General features: G+C 43.3%; 1 protein-coding gene across 6 annotated transcripts; it reads left to right on the top strand.

Annotated features, from left to right (window-relative positions):
* The first annotated feature begins 555 nt into the window (after positions 1-555).
* On the top strand, positions 556-20,745 carry XRCC1 (X-ray repair cross complementing 1). Of its 6 annotated transcripts, none has more exons than XM_069947466.1 (18): positions 556-575; positions 2,149-2,291; positions 2,706-2,798; positions 4,562-4,669; positions 5,075-5,233; positions 5,799-5,873; positions 6,465-6,582; positions 6,701-6,807; positions 6,906-7,029; positions 9,597-9,825; positions 12,043-12,159; positions 13,747-13,840; positions 14,056-14,236; positions 14,614-14,671; positions 15,457-15,593; positions 16,425-16,515; positions 19,428-19,503; positions 19,581-20,745. In XM_069947466.1, exons 2-18 carry the CDS (start codon positions 2,241-2,243, stop codon positions 19,692-19,694), a joined length of 1,932 nt encoding a protein of 643 aa, XP_069803567.1. In that variant the 5' UTR covers positions 556-575; positions 2,149-2,240; the 3' UTR covers positions 19,695-20,745. The 6 variants fall into 6 exon arrangements, with proteins under 6 accessions (XP_069803567.1, XP_069803562.1, XP_069803565.1 ...); XM_069947461.1 differs by lacking the exon at positions 556-575 and adding an exon at positions 716-800; XM_069947464.1 differs by lacking the exon at positions 556-575 and adding an exon at positions 734-789.
* Positions 20,746-21,028: the final 283 nt, after the last annotated feature.

Here is a 21,028-nt window from a genome sequence, read left to right as displayed (position 1 = left end):
AAGGATTTCATAAAAATATATATAACATTAGAGAATCTGTGTAAACCTGCATATGGTTGTGTTCGTACTGACCTATAGAATAATGGTATCATGTTGCTGTTACCATATAGTGCATTACGTAGACACAGGAACCCCCCAAACGTTACCATATTGCATTCTTTCTTACGATTTCACCTATTTATATCTTCATAAATAATATATTTGGGATTCCGTCATACATGTTATGGTAAAATGAAAGACGCCATTACACAGTACAACTATTCCTGTAACAAACAAGCACTTACATGGCCTGTAGATAGAACCTCCTGCCACCTAGAGCTCACGGTCAGTACTGCAACCACCATGTTCAGCACCGGAGCAGTTGTCCCTCTTTCACCTGCTGAAGCTTCAGGAACGTATCTCATACATCATGTAACCGGGGCCATTCACACTACACGACTGGGGACAATCTGTGATACCAATCATACAGTGTGAATGGCAGTTCTTCATGGGAGTGCCCTTTAATCCCAATGAAGTGCTCCTCCTTTGTACTGATACGCCATGTAGATAATCCCCCGGCATGCCCCTTCCCTCCGGTAAGTAATGTAGTCGGGACCCCTTTACCCTGTAGGAATCCCCCTGTTACCAAGAGATCGGTGTACAAAGATGGACGACATTGTGATTCCGTCATTGAACATTTCTGGGTGTACAAATATGGCTTCCGCACGACTTCCGCTTAGACGATGATGGCCGCGGATGGCTTCCGGTGCGCGTTGTACAGCTGGAAGGGGATCACTTCCGGGGCGGGAGGTTTGTTCGCGGTATGGGAATCGCATGTATCCTAGCAGTGTGTACGGTGTGTATGTACCCGTGTACTGTGTCTGTGTGAGGCGGCTGGGGCCCCGCGTTACCGCACATTGTGTAGGGTCAGACATGGCTGCAGCCGCCTGGGCATTGTGTTGGGTCCTGTGTGATAGGGAGGCGGGGGGCAGCATAGTGTGATGGGAGTCTCATGGACCTCCAATATAGGGATAATAAATGTATCCAGAGAGTATGACTGCCATATGTAACCATCATGCCCAGCCCTGTGTGACCAGTCACATGACCCTGCTACATGATGGATGATGGGACACACAGCCACTGTGGTATCTGTTTTATTATATCCTCCTATGGGTATATAGTATTCTATAGTGTGTGTCAGGCGTCTCACTGTGTACATACAGGCATATGCTGATCCTGAGCTGTATACTGTATTATACTCCAGAGCTGCACTCGAGATCACTATGTACATACATTACATTACTTATCCTGTACTGATCCTGAGTTACATCCTGCATTATACTCCAGAGCTGCACTCACTATTCTGCTGGTGGGGTCACTGTGTACATACATGACATTACTTATCCTGTACTAATCCTGAGTTACATCCAGTATTATACTTCAGAGCTGCATCCACTATTCTGCTGGTGGGGTCACTGTGTGCATACATGACATTACTTATCCTGTATTGATCCTGAGTTACATCCTGTATTATACTCCAGAGCTGCACTCACTATTCTGCTAGTGGAGTCACTGTGTACATACATGCATATACTGATCCTGAGCTGTATACTGTATTATACTCCAGAGCTGCACTCGAGATCACTGTGTACATACATTACATTACTTATCCTGCACTGATGCTGAGTTACATCCCGCATTATACTCCAGAGCTGCACTCACTATTCTGCTGGTGAGATCACTGTGTACATACATTACATTACTTATCCTGTACTGATCCTGAGTTTCACAAATGTGAAGTAAAGAAATTCCCAGGACATATTAACATATTACAGGATTCAACCTCTGCCAACCATACCAGTCCTGAATGCCAATAGCGGCTGTAAATTCTAGTTTGTGTTACTTTAAAAAAAAAAAAAAAAAGGGTACCTGTCATTACAAGGAAAACGTTTGCCATGCCATTTCTTTCTTAATGCTAGTCCTCATTTAAATCAAATGATCGCTGTATCTACATCATAGACCAGTCCATTCCCTAATTCCTCCAAGCAGGTGTCTAGGCCACAAGCCCCTGCAGCCCCAGCACTGGAGGGTGATGTCTACATGAGCGCGTGCCTTGCTGGTAAACCCTCTGATCTACAGCATTGTAACCTCTTGCATTCTACCCTATAGTGGGCATGCAGCGGCATCCACTGGTGAAGTGACGCAGTTGGTTGAGCAGCTCCTTGTGTTCATCTTCAGAGAAGAGACTCAGTGCGGGAAAGATGCCCGAGATCAAGCTGAAACACGTGGTGTCCTGTAGCAGTGCAGACACAGTGAGTATCTGAGGGGTAGAATTACAGAGAACCATATGACGGTGACATATAAGTGTACGTCCCCACCATAAACCCAGAGCTGAGACTGGCGGTCACCTCTACTCCTGTGTTTAGTATTCCAGCTCAGTCCCTTAATAGACTGTAGATAAAGCGTCTCATGCTCCAGATGAATGGCTCATTCATATCTTACATCTTCATTTCAATGAGAGTTGTGTAATACATCCAGTGCTGACTCCAGCCACTTGTATAGCAGATCCAAGTGTTTCAATAACAGGACCCCAGTGGTGTGTGATTTGATGGGGACCACTGTGATTGCCATAACCAAACAACCCCTTTAAATATGAGATTTGGAAGAATGGGCATCCAGTTATGAGTTGATGTCCTAACAATACCCACCTCTGATTTATTCCTTAGACCCACACAGCAGAGAACCTACTGAAGCCGGACACGTATCGGAAGTGGAAAGCCCAGCACGTTGGAGAGAAGCAGATCTCTGTCATCCTCCAGGTATGGGAAACTTGGGGGGGGGGGGGCTGCTCATGCCTGTTAACCACTTAAGGACCCATGCCATACCTGTACGTCATGGAGTCCTCCGGTGCGTTAAAGTGAGCTCACTTCAAAGCATGGGTGGACCTGCTGCTATATACAGGCAGGTCCTCACAGTTAATGATGGGCCGTCGTGATTGCGCGGGCGCCCGCCATTAACCCCTGCAGTGCCGTGAATTACATCAGCACTTACATCAGTGGCAGGAGCTGTGCTCCTGTCACTGACTGATCGGGTCCCCCGCAGCGTGACTGCAGGGGTTACGATCGTTCCATCGGACTGCTGGAGGTCTCTTATCTTCCTCCCGGCAGTCAGATCGGCGATCAGTGTATAGAGTCTGCACAGGCAGGCTCTATGCAATGATCGCAGATTACACTGATCAATGCTATGCTATGGCATAGCAATGATCAGTGTAAGAAATCTAATGCAAAAATGTTAAAGTCCTCTAAGGGGACATAAAAAGTGTAAAAAAAAAAACACACCATAGCCCCTTCCCCAATGAAAGTTTAAATCACCCCCCTTTCCCATTTTATAAATAAAACACGTAAAAATAAATAAAATATAAAACATATAAAATACTGTAGCGTGCATAATCATCCGATCTATTGAAATAAATCAATATTGTTCCCGCACGGTGAACAGCGTAAACAAAAAGTGGTAAGAAAAAGCCAGGTTTGATTATTTTTACTACATTTTATTTTTAAAAATGAATAAAAATTGACCAAAACACAACTACACAATACACAAATATGGTATTAATAAAAGCTAGAGATCATGGCACAAAAAATGACACCCCATACAGCCGCGTACGTGAAAAAATAGAAACGCTAGAGTCAAAAAAAGGGCCATTGTAATCACACCGATTTGCAAAAAGAAAAAAGGTTTACTGTTAATAAAAATAGTAAAACATCAGAAAAGTTATATAAAATGCATATCACTGTATTTAGACTGACCTATAGAATAAAAATGTCAGTTTTACTGTAAAGTGCATTACGTAAACATAGAACCCTGCCCCATAAAATTTGCAGAACTGTATTTTTTTTTTTCCCCAATTTCATCCCATAAATGATATTTTGGGGATTCAGTCATACATGTTATGGTAGATCAAACAGCGCTTTTACAAACAAAGTACACCTGTTCCTGGCCCTGTAGGTGGAAAAATGAAAGAGTTATAGCTCCTAGACAAGGAGGAAAAACCAAAAACTGTAAAGAGGACCTGTCACCCCTGGTGCCGGGGTGACAGGCTCCCGACCCCCCGCTAGAGCCCCTCATACTTACTTGATCGTGCCGGGTCCCGCTTCTTCGGCCGGTCCCGGGACTGAGATATCACCGCGTGGCGTGCGCGCCGCTGAGATGAGTCCGATGCTCATAGAGAATGAATGGTGAGTCTGATGCTCCATTCATTCTCTATGAGCGTCGGACACATCTCAGCTGCGGGACCCGGCACGATCAAGTAAGTATGAGGGGCTCTAGCGGGGGGTCGGAAGCCTGTCACCTCGCCACCGGGGGTGACAGGTCCTCTTTAAGGCCATTTTTGGCTCCGTCCTTAAGGGGTTAAATCGTCTTTTACCTATTGTATTAGGCAGTGAGAGGCCCTTATGTTCTATATAACATGTATCTTATATACATGTATCTTATATACTACTAACAACTTGTAGTCTTCGGTGGATTTTTATCATATGAAGTGAATGTGCGCTAATCTATCCAACTTTCTGTCTCTATGTAGTTTGAGAAGGAAGAGCAAGTCCACAGCATTGATATTGGAAATGAAGGCTCTGCCTTTGTGGAAGTGCTAGTTGGACAGTCTACGTCTGTCAGTGAGCAGGAATATGAGGTGAGGATGGAGGGATGCGTCTGGGTAGAATCATACAAAAGCTGATTTGTTGCAGAAAATGAGGATGTTTTAGCGTGTATATGGATTACAACATACATTTGCAAAATGGAATTATAGAGTGTAAATAATATAATAAAAGTCAGGCTGTGTTCTTATATATTTGCTGGATGTGAAAGGAACAGTTATTGTTTCCATTCACAGAATTAAACCCTATAAACCTATTACTTCTCACATCTATTGGTTTGCTATCAATGTATCCAGTGTAGACAATCCTCTGTGAGCTGAACAGTCCTCCATGTTTATACAGCACAAGACTGCTGTTTTATTACTATATATAGGGAAGGCTTTGCATACTGTAATACTTGGTCACTTGTATTCCATATAATGTCTAATTTGATCCATCAGGTGATCCTGGGTATGTCATCATTTATGTCACCCAGCGAGAGCAAGAATGGTAGTAACCTGAATCGTACACGGATGTTTGGCTCAGACAAGCTGGTAAAGGCAGCAGCGGAAAAGAAGTGGGACAGGGTAAAGATTGTGTGCACTCAGCCGTATACCAAGGTAAGTGACATATATAATGTAATGCTGAAACGCCTCATTATAAGAACGTAAAGTTTTAAGTATTAAAGGGGTTACAATGATTACAATGTATAACCCATCCTAGCACTGTACTCTGCCACTCCATGTGAGTGACTGGAGTGGTGGCCGGAGCATTTAGGGGACAAGACTCTTCTATTCTCATAGGCAGTGGTGGTCCCAGTGCTCAGACCCCCTTGATTTGATACTTATATCCTATAGCCTTATATTCTGGATGATAAATTCTAGTAGAGATGAGCAAATTTACAGGACTAGCCAAGCTAAGTTCTTCGCTAGGTTCCGTGGTCGGCTTGTCAGCCAGCTGCTTCTGAACTGCACTACTGGTGCCTCTAAAACCTAGATACAGTCCTTGGAAACATCTTGCCGGACTGCATCCAGCTTGTCCAGGCACCCAGGGTGGTGTTCAAAGGCAAAGCGCTTCGCTAGTTCTGTAAATTTGCTCATCCCTACATTCTAGTCTTGGGATAACCCATTAAATTTGGTTTCATAAGGTGAATCCATATCTTTCTTTGGCTCTGTCATTCTTTAGAATTTGGCATATGGGCTTTCATTCATACGCTTCCACTCACCTCCGGACAAAGACGACCCTTCTCCATCTTCACCGGTAAGTATCCGAACAACTTGGTTTTCAGGCTTCTATTACATTCTTTGTTTCAGCTTGTTAGTACTATGTGCTGTACTTTTACAGTACATTATGAGGTCCTGTGCTTTAAACCCGACCCATTATAAATGTACAGCATGGGTTTAAAGCTTCTGTAATCCAGACGATTGGTGCCCATTTATAATGACTTTGGTCTCAGTTACCACTGTGTAGTGAATGGAGGCAGTGACAAGGCTGACGCTTAGATTGGATGAACAATTACACTATTGCCGGGTTGGTGTTTTCCAGTATGGCAGGAGTGCTGCAAGTAACTACTTTTTTCCCCTTTAGCTTATTCTCCTATTGATGTTACAGATAGAATAGAAAACTGTAAAAATAAAATAAATAAATATATATGAAGGTAAAAACTAGTGCGAGAACTTTTTGCATTATTCACATACAGTAAATGTAGCTTTCACCTGCATCCCTGGGCCCCAGCCATACACTGCTATTAGTGGGTAGTGATCTGCGGAGTAATGGAAAGGATAGAGACATCATTGAAAACCCTAGTTTACCTTCCTTTTCATTCTTTGCTTTTATAACTATTCCTGACAGAAAGTCACCAAGCTGGGCCAGTTTAAGGTGAAGGAGGAGGAGAGCTTATCCCCCTCCATGCGTCCTGGAAGTCTTTTTTTCAGTCGCACAAGCAAAACTGAAGTGACTCCCCCGAAAGGTAAGGACTAGTATCCCGCAAAAGGAAATTACTTGGCTATTCTAAAATACATTGAAGAAAACTCCAGTCAGATATGATCTTGTACAATTGCTTAGTGTCTCTTATGTCATATGTGTAGCCCCACAGACCAGCTATGCCGCTGCGGCATTACAGGGCACCGGTTCCACAGACACCAGTGCTGAGAAACACATTAACAAGACTCCACCAAGCAACACAACGCCAAAGGTAACATAGCAAATATCATCTTTATGTATTGCTCCATATAACGTAACTGGTGATTACAGATCAGTATGGTGTTTCTCTATTTCTTCTGTGATCTTTAGGATCCGTCTTCAGGCAAACGCAAGTTTGAGTTCAAAAAAGAGCCCTCCAGCCATTCATCCACAAAAGCCTCCCCTTCCCATTCCAAAGAGACCAACTCACAGCCCCCACCAAAAAAAATCAAAGGTGTGTATAGTGTGCCGAGGAAACTACTCATGTGGTGCTTGAGTATCACCCACATGAACCACCCACCATGAGTATCATCCACATGTATCACCCGCTGGACTTGTACAAGTGATCCTGAGCCCTAAACCTGTGCCATTTTATATATATATACACATATATATATATATATATATATATATATAACACCTTAGTTTTGAGCCAAGTACCTAACTCTCAATTTCCATCACTCTTACAGTGATCTTTTTTTAATATGTTGCTGCTGGTGCATATATAATAAACATGTTAGGCTGGGTTCACACTACGTTTTTGAAATCCATTTTTTGCAAAAAAAAAACAGATAAAAAAGTATGCATTTGTGTGCATCCGTTTTGATCTGTCTTTCCATTTACTTATTATAAAAAAATTTTTTTTTTTTTTTTAAACTGACACATAAATGAAGTTGACTGCGAAATGGAAGTCAGTGGAAAAACACAAATACAAATTGCAAAAATGGATGAAAAAAGCGTAGTGTGAACCCAGCCTTATCCCTACCTGTCTGCGCTCTTTGTGTCCTTCTCTTGTGTGGCGCTGGTGTCCCCTGCTTACTGCATAGCCTCCACTTCCGAAACAGTCATGTCTAGGGATTGACAGCCTGCTCGGCCAATCACTGACTGAGACGTGACAGCTTTGCAGCCAGTGATTGGCTGAGCAGGCTGTAACTCCGGAGATGAGTTTGTCTCAAAAGTGGAGGCTCAGCAGTCAGCCGGGGACACCCGCAACACCAGAGGAGAACACAAAGGGAGCGCGGACAGGTAATAACAAATTTATTATTTTATTTGCACCAGAAGCAATATATAAAAAGACTGACTGCTGGACAAGCACTTTAACCCCTAGCTGACTGTAGTCAGTACAACAGAGTTTATTTCTTTAGCTGTGCAGCTATAGTGGAAAATTAGTGTGTATAAAAACATATAAAATACTAAAGTTCCCCAACTGTCTATTTTTTTTTTCTCAACCTCGGGGAGAGAATCTAAAAAGTGAAAGACAAAAATACAGAGAAAATAACTCCACAAATAAGACCCACCCTGCCCCACCATTGTTGTAATGCTAGTCCTGTTACAATCACACTAAAACACATGATAAAAGGAACAATAGATGTTGCTGTATGGAAACAAACATATTTTAGATTAACAATATAAGATCACTAAAATCTTGAAATTCTGGGGCAAATTTATCAAGCTGCACATCCAATCTTGTTTGATGCAAAAGTTGCAAAAAAAACAAACAGGCAGCTTATTTCAGCCTGTGGCTGCTTACAGGACATTACTTTCCTTAGCCTGGACACACTTACCATAATATATGCTAGAAGGTGTGAATTACAGCTGGGATTTATGGAGGCTTGTAGCTGGTGTGCATGTCACTTTACAGGTTCACCTGGCAGCCATGAATGTGCCAGAGGTAATAAGGGGTTATCCATGCTTAGAAAAACATGGCCGCTTTCTTCCACAAAAGCAACACCCTTATCCTCACTTTGGGGGCGGGTTTTACAGCTCAGTTCCATTGGAGTGAATGAAGCTTAATTGTAATACCACATACACCACCTGAGGACGGGGGTTGTGTTGTTTTTGCAAAAAAGTAGCCATATTCTTTCTAATCCTGGATAACCCCTCATGTATGTCTTAAATGGGTTGTCCAGAGTGCAGAATATGGTTGAAGCCCTCTGCTACCCAGTGTTCACTTCCTGTGATTCCACGTCTCAGAAGTAAGCTTTCCGAGACATGGAGGAGGTGAGTGTATATCCTGATCTGCTCCACAGACAACCACTTTACTACATTTGGCACACCCTACCCCAGTGTTTAATGTAAAAACTGTGTATATGTTTGAATAGTAGCAAGAAAGTATTCAAGTATTCAGCATATACTGTAGTTTATCCACATCTACTTTTTTGACTGTTTGACACCATTATCCACTTTATTTGTGTTATAGACCACTGTACTGTTATGTCCTACAAAAGTAACTAAGATATCTCCATTGGGCATGCCGTAGATAAACCACAGTAAACATATGAATTCTCTTTTTTTTTTTCTGCCATTCTGTCTTGTACACACGATGTATGGAAGATTCCTTATGTTATTGAGAAATACACTGTGTCTGGTCCTGAAGGCCCAAGATACCTTGGAGCCGAGCTGCCTAATAATTCACATCTAACCTGCACTTACATTGTAGCACTAAATTATCGATAATGACAGGAATATAATGGAGAATAGTGATATCAGCAATTTCCTATCGATGTCAGGTTTTCTCCTGTAAGCAGTGCCAGTAATCTGATGGAATATAAAGGGCTGTGGGGAATTTCAGTATCTTCTCTTGCAGTCAGGTTTCCATTCACTGCCAGTAAGTCTTAAGTCTGAAGTTCTGCATCCCTGTAACCCATGCATTCTGATAGTGTTTGTAATGATATCTTTATATAACAAGCTTGTTGTTTAACTATAACAATAACACGTTCTGTAGCAGCTCTGATGAATCTGTGCTATGCATTAACATCTAGTAGTATATCGTAGTATCATAAACCTCCTCTGTTGTTGTAGCCGAGCCCCAGGCAACACCCCCTGCAAAGAAGACCCCTACACCAGAGAAACCCTCTCACAAGAAGACTCCCCCCAGCTCCCAACCAGTAGAGATGAATCGGATCCTACAGGGGACGGTGTTTGTACTGAGCGGTTTCCAGAATCCATTTCGTTCTGATCTTAGGGATAAAGCCCTGGAGATGGGGGCCAAATACCGACCAGACTGGACCCCAGACAGCACCCACCTCATGTATGTACAATGAACTGAAGGGCATGGCATACCCTGTCTGTCTGCCGTGTTCTGTCTATTCTACTGTATGGTAGACATGTTGGTTCTCTGAACTTTTCTGTACATGTTTTTGTCTACTTATGGGTAGCTTCATACGTACTGGATCCCCAGTGGACTTCACGCTGAGAGTTTGCAGTGAAATCCGCTGCGGATCCTAGTAGTGTGAAGTTGAATGGGTCCCATACCCGCAGCAGAATTTTGATTCCGCTGCCAGTATATGACCCGGCCCCTTTAACCCCCTGCGGCCCACAGCCCGGAGCATACATTACCTGCTCGGCGCTGCGGCTGTGTGTGAGGCTCCTGGCTTCCCTCGCTCCTCATCAGCCAATCAGTGCTGCCGTGCAGTGATTGATAGGGAGCGAGGGGAGCCGGGAGCTTCATACACAGCCGCGGAGCAGGTATGCTGTGGGCGGCAGGGGGTTAAAGGGGCCAGGTCACATACTGGCAGCGGAATGAAAATTCCGCTGCGGGTATGTGACCCATTCACTTCACACTGCCAGGATCTGCAGTCAATTTCACTCGCAGTGTGAAATCCGCTGCGGATCCAGTACGTGTGAAGCTACCCTATAGGAGTAATGTGGGTTTTTCTATTCAAACACTCAATGTGCCCCAATATCTCTACGTGTGCCCAGAGATACTCATACGTATCCACAAAAGGGAACCTTCCTTATGTTAAAAATATTCTACCGTATTGTTTTTACAGCCCCTCTGCATTCTACGGATCTCTGTGGTAATAGACGACATGGCGTCGTCGAGACTACTGTCTGCAGTCTTGCAGTCTCGTATGTTCTTGCACCATGTATTTCTTGCTGATGTATAATTGTTAGGTGAGCCACAAGCTAGGATATAGACAGATAAGTAATCTGACTACAGGATCACACTGGGTATAGTTTGTTGTCTGTCAGCATGGAGATGTGTAGGTCTCAGTAGGAGTTGTAGAAACAGAACAGCTGGAAATTTTTGAAACAAGACCTATTGTAAAGTTACTTCATTGTATATGTATTTAAAGAGTGAAAGAAAATGCTTGTGAAGGTGGACATAGCCATTAAAGGGGTACTCCCATCTGGAATTTGGACATACCATAAATGTCTGATAGAAGTTGATGACACCTCTGGGTTCTGCATTCTCTAAAGATTAAGGGCTCCCAGGTCCCCTCTGACTGCCGGGGAGATCAGTAAGCCACACTGAGCCAAATCAGTTGGTTCATGCAGTTTGCATATCAGCCATTGAGTAATTACATAAACAGAAAATCTAAATGTTATGCAACTCCCATTAAAGTCAATAGGAGTTATGTAAACGGTGTACAGCCCATTCTGCTAGCCAGAGGGGCCGATAGGCTCTTGATCTTGGGAGAAGTGCAGATCCCGGAGGTGGGGCCCCTATCTATCCAGTTCAAAATACCATTTTAAAGGGAATGTGTTTTCAGACAATGACTTATTGTATACATTATGTTAAACATATTTTTAAAAAAAATTTTGTGACCTTTTTCTAATTTTCCTTTTTTCTATGAATATTATAAAATAATCCTGATATCTTGCAGTTTTTATTCTCACCACTGGGGTTAAAACTAAACTGAGATTTCCTGTTGTGTCTGTGGTGATAAGAGGAGGCTGCAGTAAAGTGCGGAATTACAGTGATACGTAAAACCAATATAAAGAGGAGACAATAGCAGCTCCATGTGGAATGACCTTTTCAAAGGTCACAGAGTGCACTCAGTAATGTTTTACATACATCTAAGGCGGACAGACTCTGTCTATTATAGTCTAGGTCCATGCTGTAAAGCATGTCACTAAATGCTGTTAAGAACAGCCCAGGCACAATCGTGCCCCCCATAACAATGTACAAAAAAAATGGAAATAAAAAAAATTATAGTCAGAAAATAGAAACAGATTAGAGTAAAATAACAACTTTTAGTATCTGACTATTCAGTAGAAGAAAATTTAGATGACACATTACTTTTAAGTTACCCCAGAAAGCAGCAGCATCCCAAGGTAAGCCTACTTAACCACCAGAGGTCATTATAAATAGGTCACATTTGGGTCTTGCTGCAAGTGTAAATCAAGATACTGTCATCATGTATTCAGATGTACCTATACTGCAGTGTACTAGTGGGTAGTGTGATTGAAAATCTGGCTTCTGTCTGGTCACATTTGTTAATATACTGTATATTTCTTTTAGATGTGCTTTTGCCAATACTCCAAAATACAGTCAGGTTAAAGCTGCAGGAGGGATTATTGTGCGTAAGGAGTGGGTATTAGACTGTTACAAGAAGAAACAGCATCTACCGTACAAGAAGTAAGTTCTGTTCAGGTCTCTTTATTGTCATGTTGTTTTAGGGTCCACAGCCCTCTGCTGCTTAAACATGTTTCCCACAGTCAGAACTTCTACTGATACACAGCATCCTGCATAGATGCGCAACAATCTCTGAAATGAAGCATTTTGGCCAGAATAGGTCCTGGAGGTGAGCTGGGTGGCAGGGGCTTAGGTGGAGCTCTGTGAGCCTGTCCTGTAGCATAAAGAGGACATAGTGCATCTTTGTTGGGTTTCTCTGTCAGCCAGTCCTCAATTAGGTTGGTGATGATACGGCTGCGCACCTTTTCCAGGATTCCCGTTTGTGCCTATTTCTGTTGGACCATAGGGGACTTTTCAGATGTTTTGCTCGGTGTACAGTATCCTCCTCAGCAATAGAAGCTTGTGTCCAGCAGTGGTGCCCTGAAGACACATTCTGTTAATCATATTTTACCTCAATTCTGATGTCTTTAGAGTAAGTTCTGCCATCCTCTCCTTCCCCGCAGATACATTGTTAGTATAGCTTCTTTTTTGTTGGCATGTCTGAGTCCTCTGATCGGGACACGCCGCTCTCCCCACTGTTCCCATTTACCACGTCTTGCCCATTATCACCATCTCTTTTCCAGTCAGGCAGCTATCTATTGGCTCTTGGCTTTTGCAACTTCCCTCCCCTCATCTTTTTCATTGTAGCTACACCATCTTGGATTTCTTATGCCTAGTTCAAATTGACCATTATTGTGCTTTTCACAGTCATAATAGGGAATGTGTGGGGAAACGTCTAGGCAATCCAGATACAAATTTTGTGCCCGTACCCTCCCCCCCTCCTTCTAAATGTTAGAGAATATGCTGGCTTCCTGTAGTGACCTGTAGTGCATAGTGCAGTATCATTGTATAGCCAGTATGCAGTGACTGGTGGTGTAGTTTTCACTTTTTATTCCCTGATTCATTGGGCTCGGCTGCAGTTCCCTACATAAGCAGGAGAACCACTGTTCTGGGGGAATTTAGAAGGGAACAAACAACATTAAATCAGTACTGCTTACCCTTCATTCTCAAGACTGGTGGGAGTCCCAGACAGAAGTTGGCAACTTAAAGGGTTTTGCCACTTTAATAGTAAAATTGTTTTGTGTGTGGTATAAGTGTATTCACGTTACTTACTGACAGCAGCTCCATATGTATCTACAATTAGACTCTTCTCCTCCAGGCTGGGCTGCCCTGCTCTGTGGTGTTATTGACCATAAAATGGCCGACATTGAGCATGTGACCATGCTCTGACCCAAGTGTTCTCCATAGGCATATACAGGCTTAGTGGTGGACACGGGGGGGTGGGGCATGGTCACATGCTCCTCCATGTCAGCCATCTTATGGACAGACTCACCACAGAGCAGGACAGCACAGCCCTTACTAATACTTACTTACTTACACACACTTACTAATACTTTATACTGAGCAATTTTACTATAAAATGGCCAACCCCTTTAATAGAGTAATGATGTGATCATGTAGGTGTATATATTCTAGTAAGTTGATTTTGTCTCGTTTGCACAACAGTTTTACCTTTTGTAGCTCTGAGCTTTAATACATGGTTCTTTTCAGATATTTAATGGACGGAGGTGACAGCAGCACTGAAGAGGATGACGACAGTGAAGAGGATTCTCCACCTCGGCAAAAACCTCAGCCACACAGAGCGGTAATTGTTGCGTCTTTATCAGTAAATGTCTGCAGCCCTGTGTACATAACAGGATGATATTATAGTAAAAAGTCAAGGGAGCAATAGAAGAAATACATTGACCTTATAATCAAGGCTGAAAAATATCTGGCCTTTCAGAAGGTAGTTGCAAGAAACAATAGGGGGTGTTTCTTCTTTTTCTTGCTGCTTTGTAACCTGTCACGTCTCTGTTCTAGAATCCTGACTCTGGTCGGACAAACCACAAGAATCAGTCATCCAGTCCTGCAAAGGCCAAACCTGCAAGAACCACAGTCAAGGAGGAGAGTGAGGAAGAGGATGAAAAACCCAGTGTAAAGAAAAAAGAGAAACCCCCCAAAAAGGAGGATGAATATGGAGGGTCCACAGATGAGGAAATGGGTGAGGCTTTGCAGATGATTGCCCCTCTGTTACCCCATCCCCATATGAAGAGCTTATATGACATTGGACTAAATGGTGATATCTGTCCATTGGGTGCGTCTGGTATTCGCCTGAATAGGGCACAACAGCAATGTCAGACACAGCCCACAGGCACAGGTGGAGACTGGGACAAGCAGGTGTCTTGCAGCCATTACATTTTAGGGATACATTTCTGAGCTACTGGGAAATTTAAAAGGGCTCTGTTCTTAAAATGTTGGACCTTCATAATAAGTTATGTTTCCTTTCATTCCCATCGGTTCTTCAGAAATGATTCTAATCACAAGTTATTACAGCTCAGTCTTCACAAATGGTAACTTCATCTTCATATTGGTTTATAGGTGTAGAGCGGTGTCAGGACGATGACTCTGGGGGAGATACCGAGGACGAACTGCGAAAGTGGGTATCCTAAAATCTGTAATTCCTACCTGCAGTTGTTGTCTTTTCCATAAATACTTTGAACATAAATCATACTTCAACACAAAGCTGTAATGTTCATTCTACGTTGTTACCTCCTAGTTGAGCATCCTAATGCTCATATTAGAGAACTATATAAGTGCACGCTGGGCTATGTTTAGTATGTGGAAAGGGGAATAAGCTGATAGTTGCATATCTTTCCTGTAAACACCTTTCACCTGACATCTGCCCCCATTAGATGATCAGCAGGTCCTGCTAAAATGAGAGGGAGGGATGATTATGGATGTTAATGTTTATGGACTTTTTAAAGGAAATTTCCAAGTTTTGAAGAAATTAAAAAAGGAACTGCAAATGTAATAAAACAACAAAAATCCTTTACTCACCTCTAAGTGTTGGGAGCTATGATGCCAGTAGTAGGGCACATGATTGCTGAGCCCACTTTTTTTAAAACCTGGATAACACCTTTAAGGGTGCCTTCACACCTACCGTATCGCAGCAGAAAATCCGCTGCGGATCCGCAGCAGATCTAACTAAATGAATGAACACAGCATCAAATCCGCATTTACAAATCTGCTGCGGATCCGCAGCGGATTTCACAGTGCGTTTTTAATGCTGTGTTCATTCATCTAGTTAAATCTGCTGCGGATCTTCTGCTGCGATACGGTAGGTGTGAAGGCACCCTAAATGTTTTCAAGTGCTGTATCGCTGTATCTATCCCCTCTGACTAGTCAGATTTCTTATTTTCTCCTTCATTGATTCATTCTCAGGATGGAGGAACAGAAGCAGGTGGTAAAGAAAGAACAACGCTCACCCCCAGAGGATGACCCCTATGCTGGATCAACAGATGAGAACACAGATGTAGAGGAAGAGCCAGAGATCGACCTGCCCATTCCTGAGCTTCTAGGTGGGTGAGACCTGAGGACAGAGCTGCTCTTCTATTAGGAAAGGGCCAGTAGTCCGGAGGGCTGCAGCTGTCACTCACTAGTTAAAATTACCCAGTATCCTAAGAGTCGGTGTATAGCCCTGGCCTGAATGTGGAATGTTTTACCAAAGCTTCTCATTTGTCTCCAATGGTCAACCTGTAACTCCCCAGCTGTTGCATGACTACAACCTCCAGCATGCTGGGAGTTGTAGTTTTGCAACAGCTGGAGAGTCACAGGTTGGTGGAGACCCCACTGCTTTACACAATTTCCTTTGTCCCTAATTTGTGGAAATGCAGGTTGTCACAGTTTAGTATTCCCATTGTAACTACTATAGTTAAGCTTGTAGCTCGGAATGAGCGAATTTACTGTAGCAGTGAAGTGCTTTGCTAGGCTCAGCAGTCGGCTTATAAGCCAGCTGTCTTTGAACTCTGGGTGCCTAGAAAAGCTTTATCCAGTCCTGGGAAACTGGGAGAAGTTTTCCAGGACTGGATTCAGCTTTTTCAAGCACCCAGAGCAGCAAGAAGTTCAGAGGCAGCTGGCTGACAAGCCAACCACCGAGCCTAGTGAAGCACTTTGCTACTACTGTAATTTCGCTCATCCCTACTTGTTGTCCTACAAGTTTAAGTATGTTAGTTGCGATGGGGATACCCCTTTAACCCTCAATATAGTTGTCCTGGGTTTATACTGAACTTTACCATATATAAAAGCCAGGCTTTCAGCATTACCGTACCCAACCATGAAATTCCTAATGTAGTTTGTTACCTGTATATGCTGCAAAGTCTTTGTAACCAGGGATTTCTGACCAAATACAGATTTATTTGTCGGCAAACACTTCTTCTTGTATGGGGAGTTCCCTTCTGCTGAACGCCGGCTGCTGCAGAGATACATCACAGCATTTAATGGGTAAGTTTTCACTCAGATTGTAAATAGATGTGTTCACCTGCTAGCTCCATAATGACTCCTTATACCAGAAAAAACATCTCTGAAGCCTAGGCCAACAAGTGTCTCTGTCTTCCTTGAGAACTTCTGTCTGCAGGTTGTAAGGGTAAATCCATCTTAAAGCGACCCTGTACCCACAATCTGACCACAATCCCCCCAAACCACTTGTACCTTCGGATAGCTGCTTTTAATCGAAGATCTGTCCTGTGGTCCGTTTGGCAGGTGATGCAGTTATTGTGCTAAAAAACTACTTTTAAACTTGCAGCCCCGTGCCCTACGGGAGTATCTGTGCCCTAACTTTGCACCACCCCCTCCGTCCCTCCTCCACAACCTCTTTATCATTAGGAATGTCACTGGAACATTTTCTTCATGCTGAACATTTGCACAGGTGTCTTAATGATCCAGCCCATGTGCCGGGCTGGCACAGCTGATGAATAGGAGGCAATCTGCCTGGAGCATTCCTAATGATGAGGAGGGCGGGAAGGAGGGACAGAGAGGTTGTGCCAGCCTAATGCTTACACAATGTAAGCCACTCCCGTAGGGCACAGGGCTGCTAGTTTAAGAGTTGTTTTTTAGCACAATAACTACATCACCTGCCGAACGGACCCCAGGACAGATCTTGGATTAAAAGCAGCTATCTGAAGGTACAAGCGGTTTGGGGGAGGGGGGGGGGTACAGATTGTGGGTACAGAGTTGCTTTAAAGAGTCACTGTCGTATTTTTTTTTTTGGCAGAAATCAATAGTCCAGGTGATTTTAAGAAACTTTGTAATTGGGTTTATTAGCCAAATCTGCCATTATCTGCATGTAAAAAGCCTTTTCCCAGGTCCCCCCCTCCTTCCTCTTTTTCATCCACTCTGAAAAATGTGAAAATTGTGACTTGTTGCAGGAGTCGTACCCTGTCTGTTCTAGGGAGAGGGGAGGGGGGAGGAGGAAGGAGGGAGTTAGCCGGCAGCAGAAAGCAGATAACAGAGGATTACAGGCACGGAGCTGGGTGACAGCTGTAATCCGAGCTCAGACAGGTCACTGGTGACTGTCACAGGAGATATCCCGTGAGGGATTTGTAGATTAACTCTTTGTTGTCCTGTTTTGGTCTTTTCTTTAGCTCTCTCCATAGAACAATAAAGACAGGGGGGAGAGCTTCAAACTGCTTTTTCATGATAAAAATGCATTTTTCGGATAATAAACCCAATTACAAAGTTTCTTAAAATCGCCTGGACTATTGATTCACGACAGTGACACTTTAAAGGGGCATTCTCGTCTCAACTAGCATAGCTAAAGGGCCCATTAAGTTATATATTTTTTCTTATTTATATACGTTCATTTAGCAAATTTGCCTAATCCTCCTGACATGCTACCTTTTTCCTCCCTGTTGACAGCTTGGTGTCTAGGTTACCGACCACCAATCTGCTCTAAAAACAGTAGTCTGGCTGGTGGATATAAATATAGCTATAATATAGAAGTTCAGATATAAAGTGTAAATATACTGTGTGTATATGTATATGTGTATATAATATATATAATATACATACATACATACATACATACATACACCGGCCACTTTATTAGGTACACCATTAAAGTAACGGGTTGGACCCCCTTTTGCCTTCAGAACTGCCTCAATTCTTCGTGGCATAGAATCAACAAGGTGCTGGAAGCTTCCTCAGAGATTTTGGTCCATATTGACATGATGGCATCACACAGTTGCCGCAGATTTGTCGGCTGCACATCCATGATGCGAATCTCCCGTTCCACCACATCCCAAAGATGCTCTATTGGATTGAGATCTGGTGACTGTGGAGGCCATTTGAGTACAGTGAACTCATTGTCATGTTCAAGCAGAAATCGAGACTCCTCAGACCAGGCAACGTTTATCCAATCTTCTGCTGTCCAATTTCGATGAGCTTGTGCAAATTTTAGCCTCAGTTTCCTGTTCTTAGCTGAAAGGAGTGGCACCCGGTGTGGTCTTCTGCTGCTGTAGCCCATTTGCCTCAAAGTTTGACGTTCTGTGCGTTCAGAGATGCTCTTCTGCCTACCTTGGTTGTAACGTTTGGCTATTTGAGTCACTGTTGCCTTTCTATCAGCTTGAACCAGTCTGCCCATTCTCCTCTGAGCTCTGGCATCAACAAGGCATTTCCGCCCACAGAACTGCCCCTCACTGGATGTTTTTTCTTTTTCGGACCATTCTCTGTAAACCCTAGAGATGGTTGTGCGTGAAAATCCCAGTAGATCAGCAGTTTCTGAAATACTCAGACCAGCCCTTCTGGCACCAACAACCATGCCACGTTCAAAGGCACTCACATCACCTTTCTTCCCCATACTGATGCTCGGTTTGAACTGCAGGAGATTGTCTTGACCATGTCTACATGCCTAAATGCACTGAGTTGCCGCCATGTGATTGGCTGATTAGAAATTAAGTGGTAACGTGCAGTTGGACAGGTGTACCTAATAAAGTGGCCGGTGAGTGTATATATATATAGTTATTCTTTTCCACCATTACACAGTGGATGCAGCCAGCTGCTCTCAGCCCTGTTCAGTGTGTAGTTTGAATGCCGAACGGTGACTAATCCTGTGTATAGCTCATTAGTGTATTTTGCCCGGAGCACCCCTTTAATGTACAATGGCTTTTCTACTATGGAGCTTTATGACACGGCTAGAAATGCCTTATAGGTGAGTGGGTAGATATCTGTTTTGCTAGGTCAGACTGCTGTATCAGGCTTCAATTGAAAGAAGGGGTAGGTTTGCAAGGATGGGCACCCCAGTGGTTGTACCCCATCTATCAGACCTTTACGTCATATCTATGGTAGTAAAGCCTTTGTACATGTCTCTTCAGTACATACTGTAGTGTCGTATATACCATTTGTTTGTTTCTCTGCAGGGAGTTGGAAGAATATATGAATGAGAAGGTTCAGTATGTGATCACTGTGCAGGAATGGGACGACAGCTTTGAAGAGGTGAGGTCTGGGCAAGCGGCATTTGCTGTGAACGTTTATTACTTTTAGAATTTTACATGTGACACCATCTTTTCCAGGCTCTCAATGATAACTCCAATCTGCATTTTGTCCGTCCACGCTGGATCTACAATTGCAACGAGAGGCAGAAGTGCATCCCCCACCAGCCGTACGTGGTGGTACCACAGGCATAGCTACTCACAGACTAACACATCTATGAAAATGGTCATGCGTTACTATTGTGTATTTATAACACTGTCAGTTTCTAGGAAAGCTGGGTGATAACCAATCTGACTGATATTACAGCGCTAACCAGGTTTTCAGGATCACGGTGAGGAGCATATCCACTGAATCAATAGAATTGCCATTCAGGACTGAAGGAAAGCTGTCAATAGCAATGGAGGTCATTCTCATATTTACCCAACTTTCCAAGAAATGAATATACGTAGAGTGTAGAATTAGGAGGGGAGCTTTTTTTTTTTTTTGTCAGGCAGGTGTATGTTGGTCTTTTTTAGGTTGCTTTTGTACATGTCAGACTATATAAAATGAACTATAAGACCTATCATGCAGCATTGTGTGTATATTAGGTGAAGTAAAGAGAGTATGGATCTGCGCCTTTACTCACATCTTCTGTGGTCCATGAGAGCAAGATCTGATCTTGTGTGAGGGTTGAAGAACAAGGGAGAGACAACCCCCTACTGCTGTGTGAATGACGCCTAAGCTCTCCAGCCTCCAGATGAAGTTGTCAGGTGCACGATCCACACTACTGTATGGCATTGGATATTGTAAAGCCAGACAGGAGACGGCTGTTTGGGGTTTTTTTTGGGAAGAACAAAACTCTTAAGGGCTATGTGCACTGAGACTTGTATTGAGGCATCTTAAATAAAAAAAAAAAAAAAGCAACTTTGCAAATTTGAGCTCAGTCGCTTTGCTTCACTTTTTATTCTAGATGCTTCAAACTGGGGAAAAAAATTGCAAAGATGGAGATTTCCGTCAGTGTTTACATGATGCTTCTCTGCTGTCCGGCAGTAAGGTCTGTGATGTCGTTTCTTCCTGCTTTCTTTGTATTGAAACTGAATTGTAGTAAATATATTTTTTAATCTAAAAGAAGGTGAGTCTTTTGTGTTGTCACACACCATCCCCGTGTACGGTTAGGGCCCATTCACATCATGGTTTTACTATTCCTCAAATATATATCACGCGATGCTGAGGCCTGTTTTCAAATCGCACAGCTGCACACAATTTGTATGCACAGTAGAGAAATAAGCCGACTGTGAATCAAGCAGATGTAAGGATTGGAAGGGGTGCAAGGAGGCGTTATAGTCCTTAGTAGGCTTGATCGAACAGCGGAAAAAGCTAGGTTCAATTGAACTGGAAACTAGCCGGACCTTCTGCATTTGATTCCTGACGCCTTCATGGTCCGTGCGTAAGGAGGAGACATCCCGGGGACCGCCTGGAATTCCGGGATTTAGCCTAGGTAATAGGCTGTATCCCGTAATTCCAGGCGGTGCCCGGGATTTCTCCTCCT

This window comes from Dendropsophus ebraccatus, chromosome 12, assembly GCF_027789765.1.
Source record: "Dendropsophus ebraccatus isolate aDenEbr1 chromosome 12, aDenEbr1.pat, whole genome shotgun sequence".
NCBI lineage: Eukaryota > Metazoa > Chordata > Amphibia > Anura > Hylidae > Dendropsophus > Dendropsophus ebraccatus.
The sequence above is the reverse complement of the archived record's forward strand: the minus strand, read 5'-3'. Positions and strand labels throughout refer to the sequence as shown.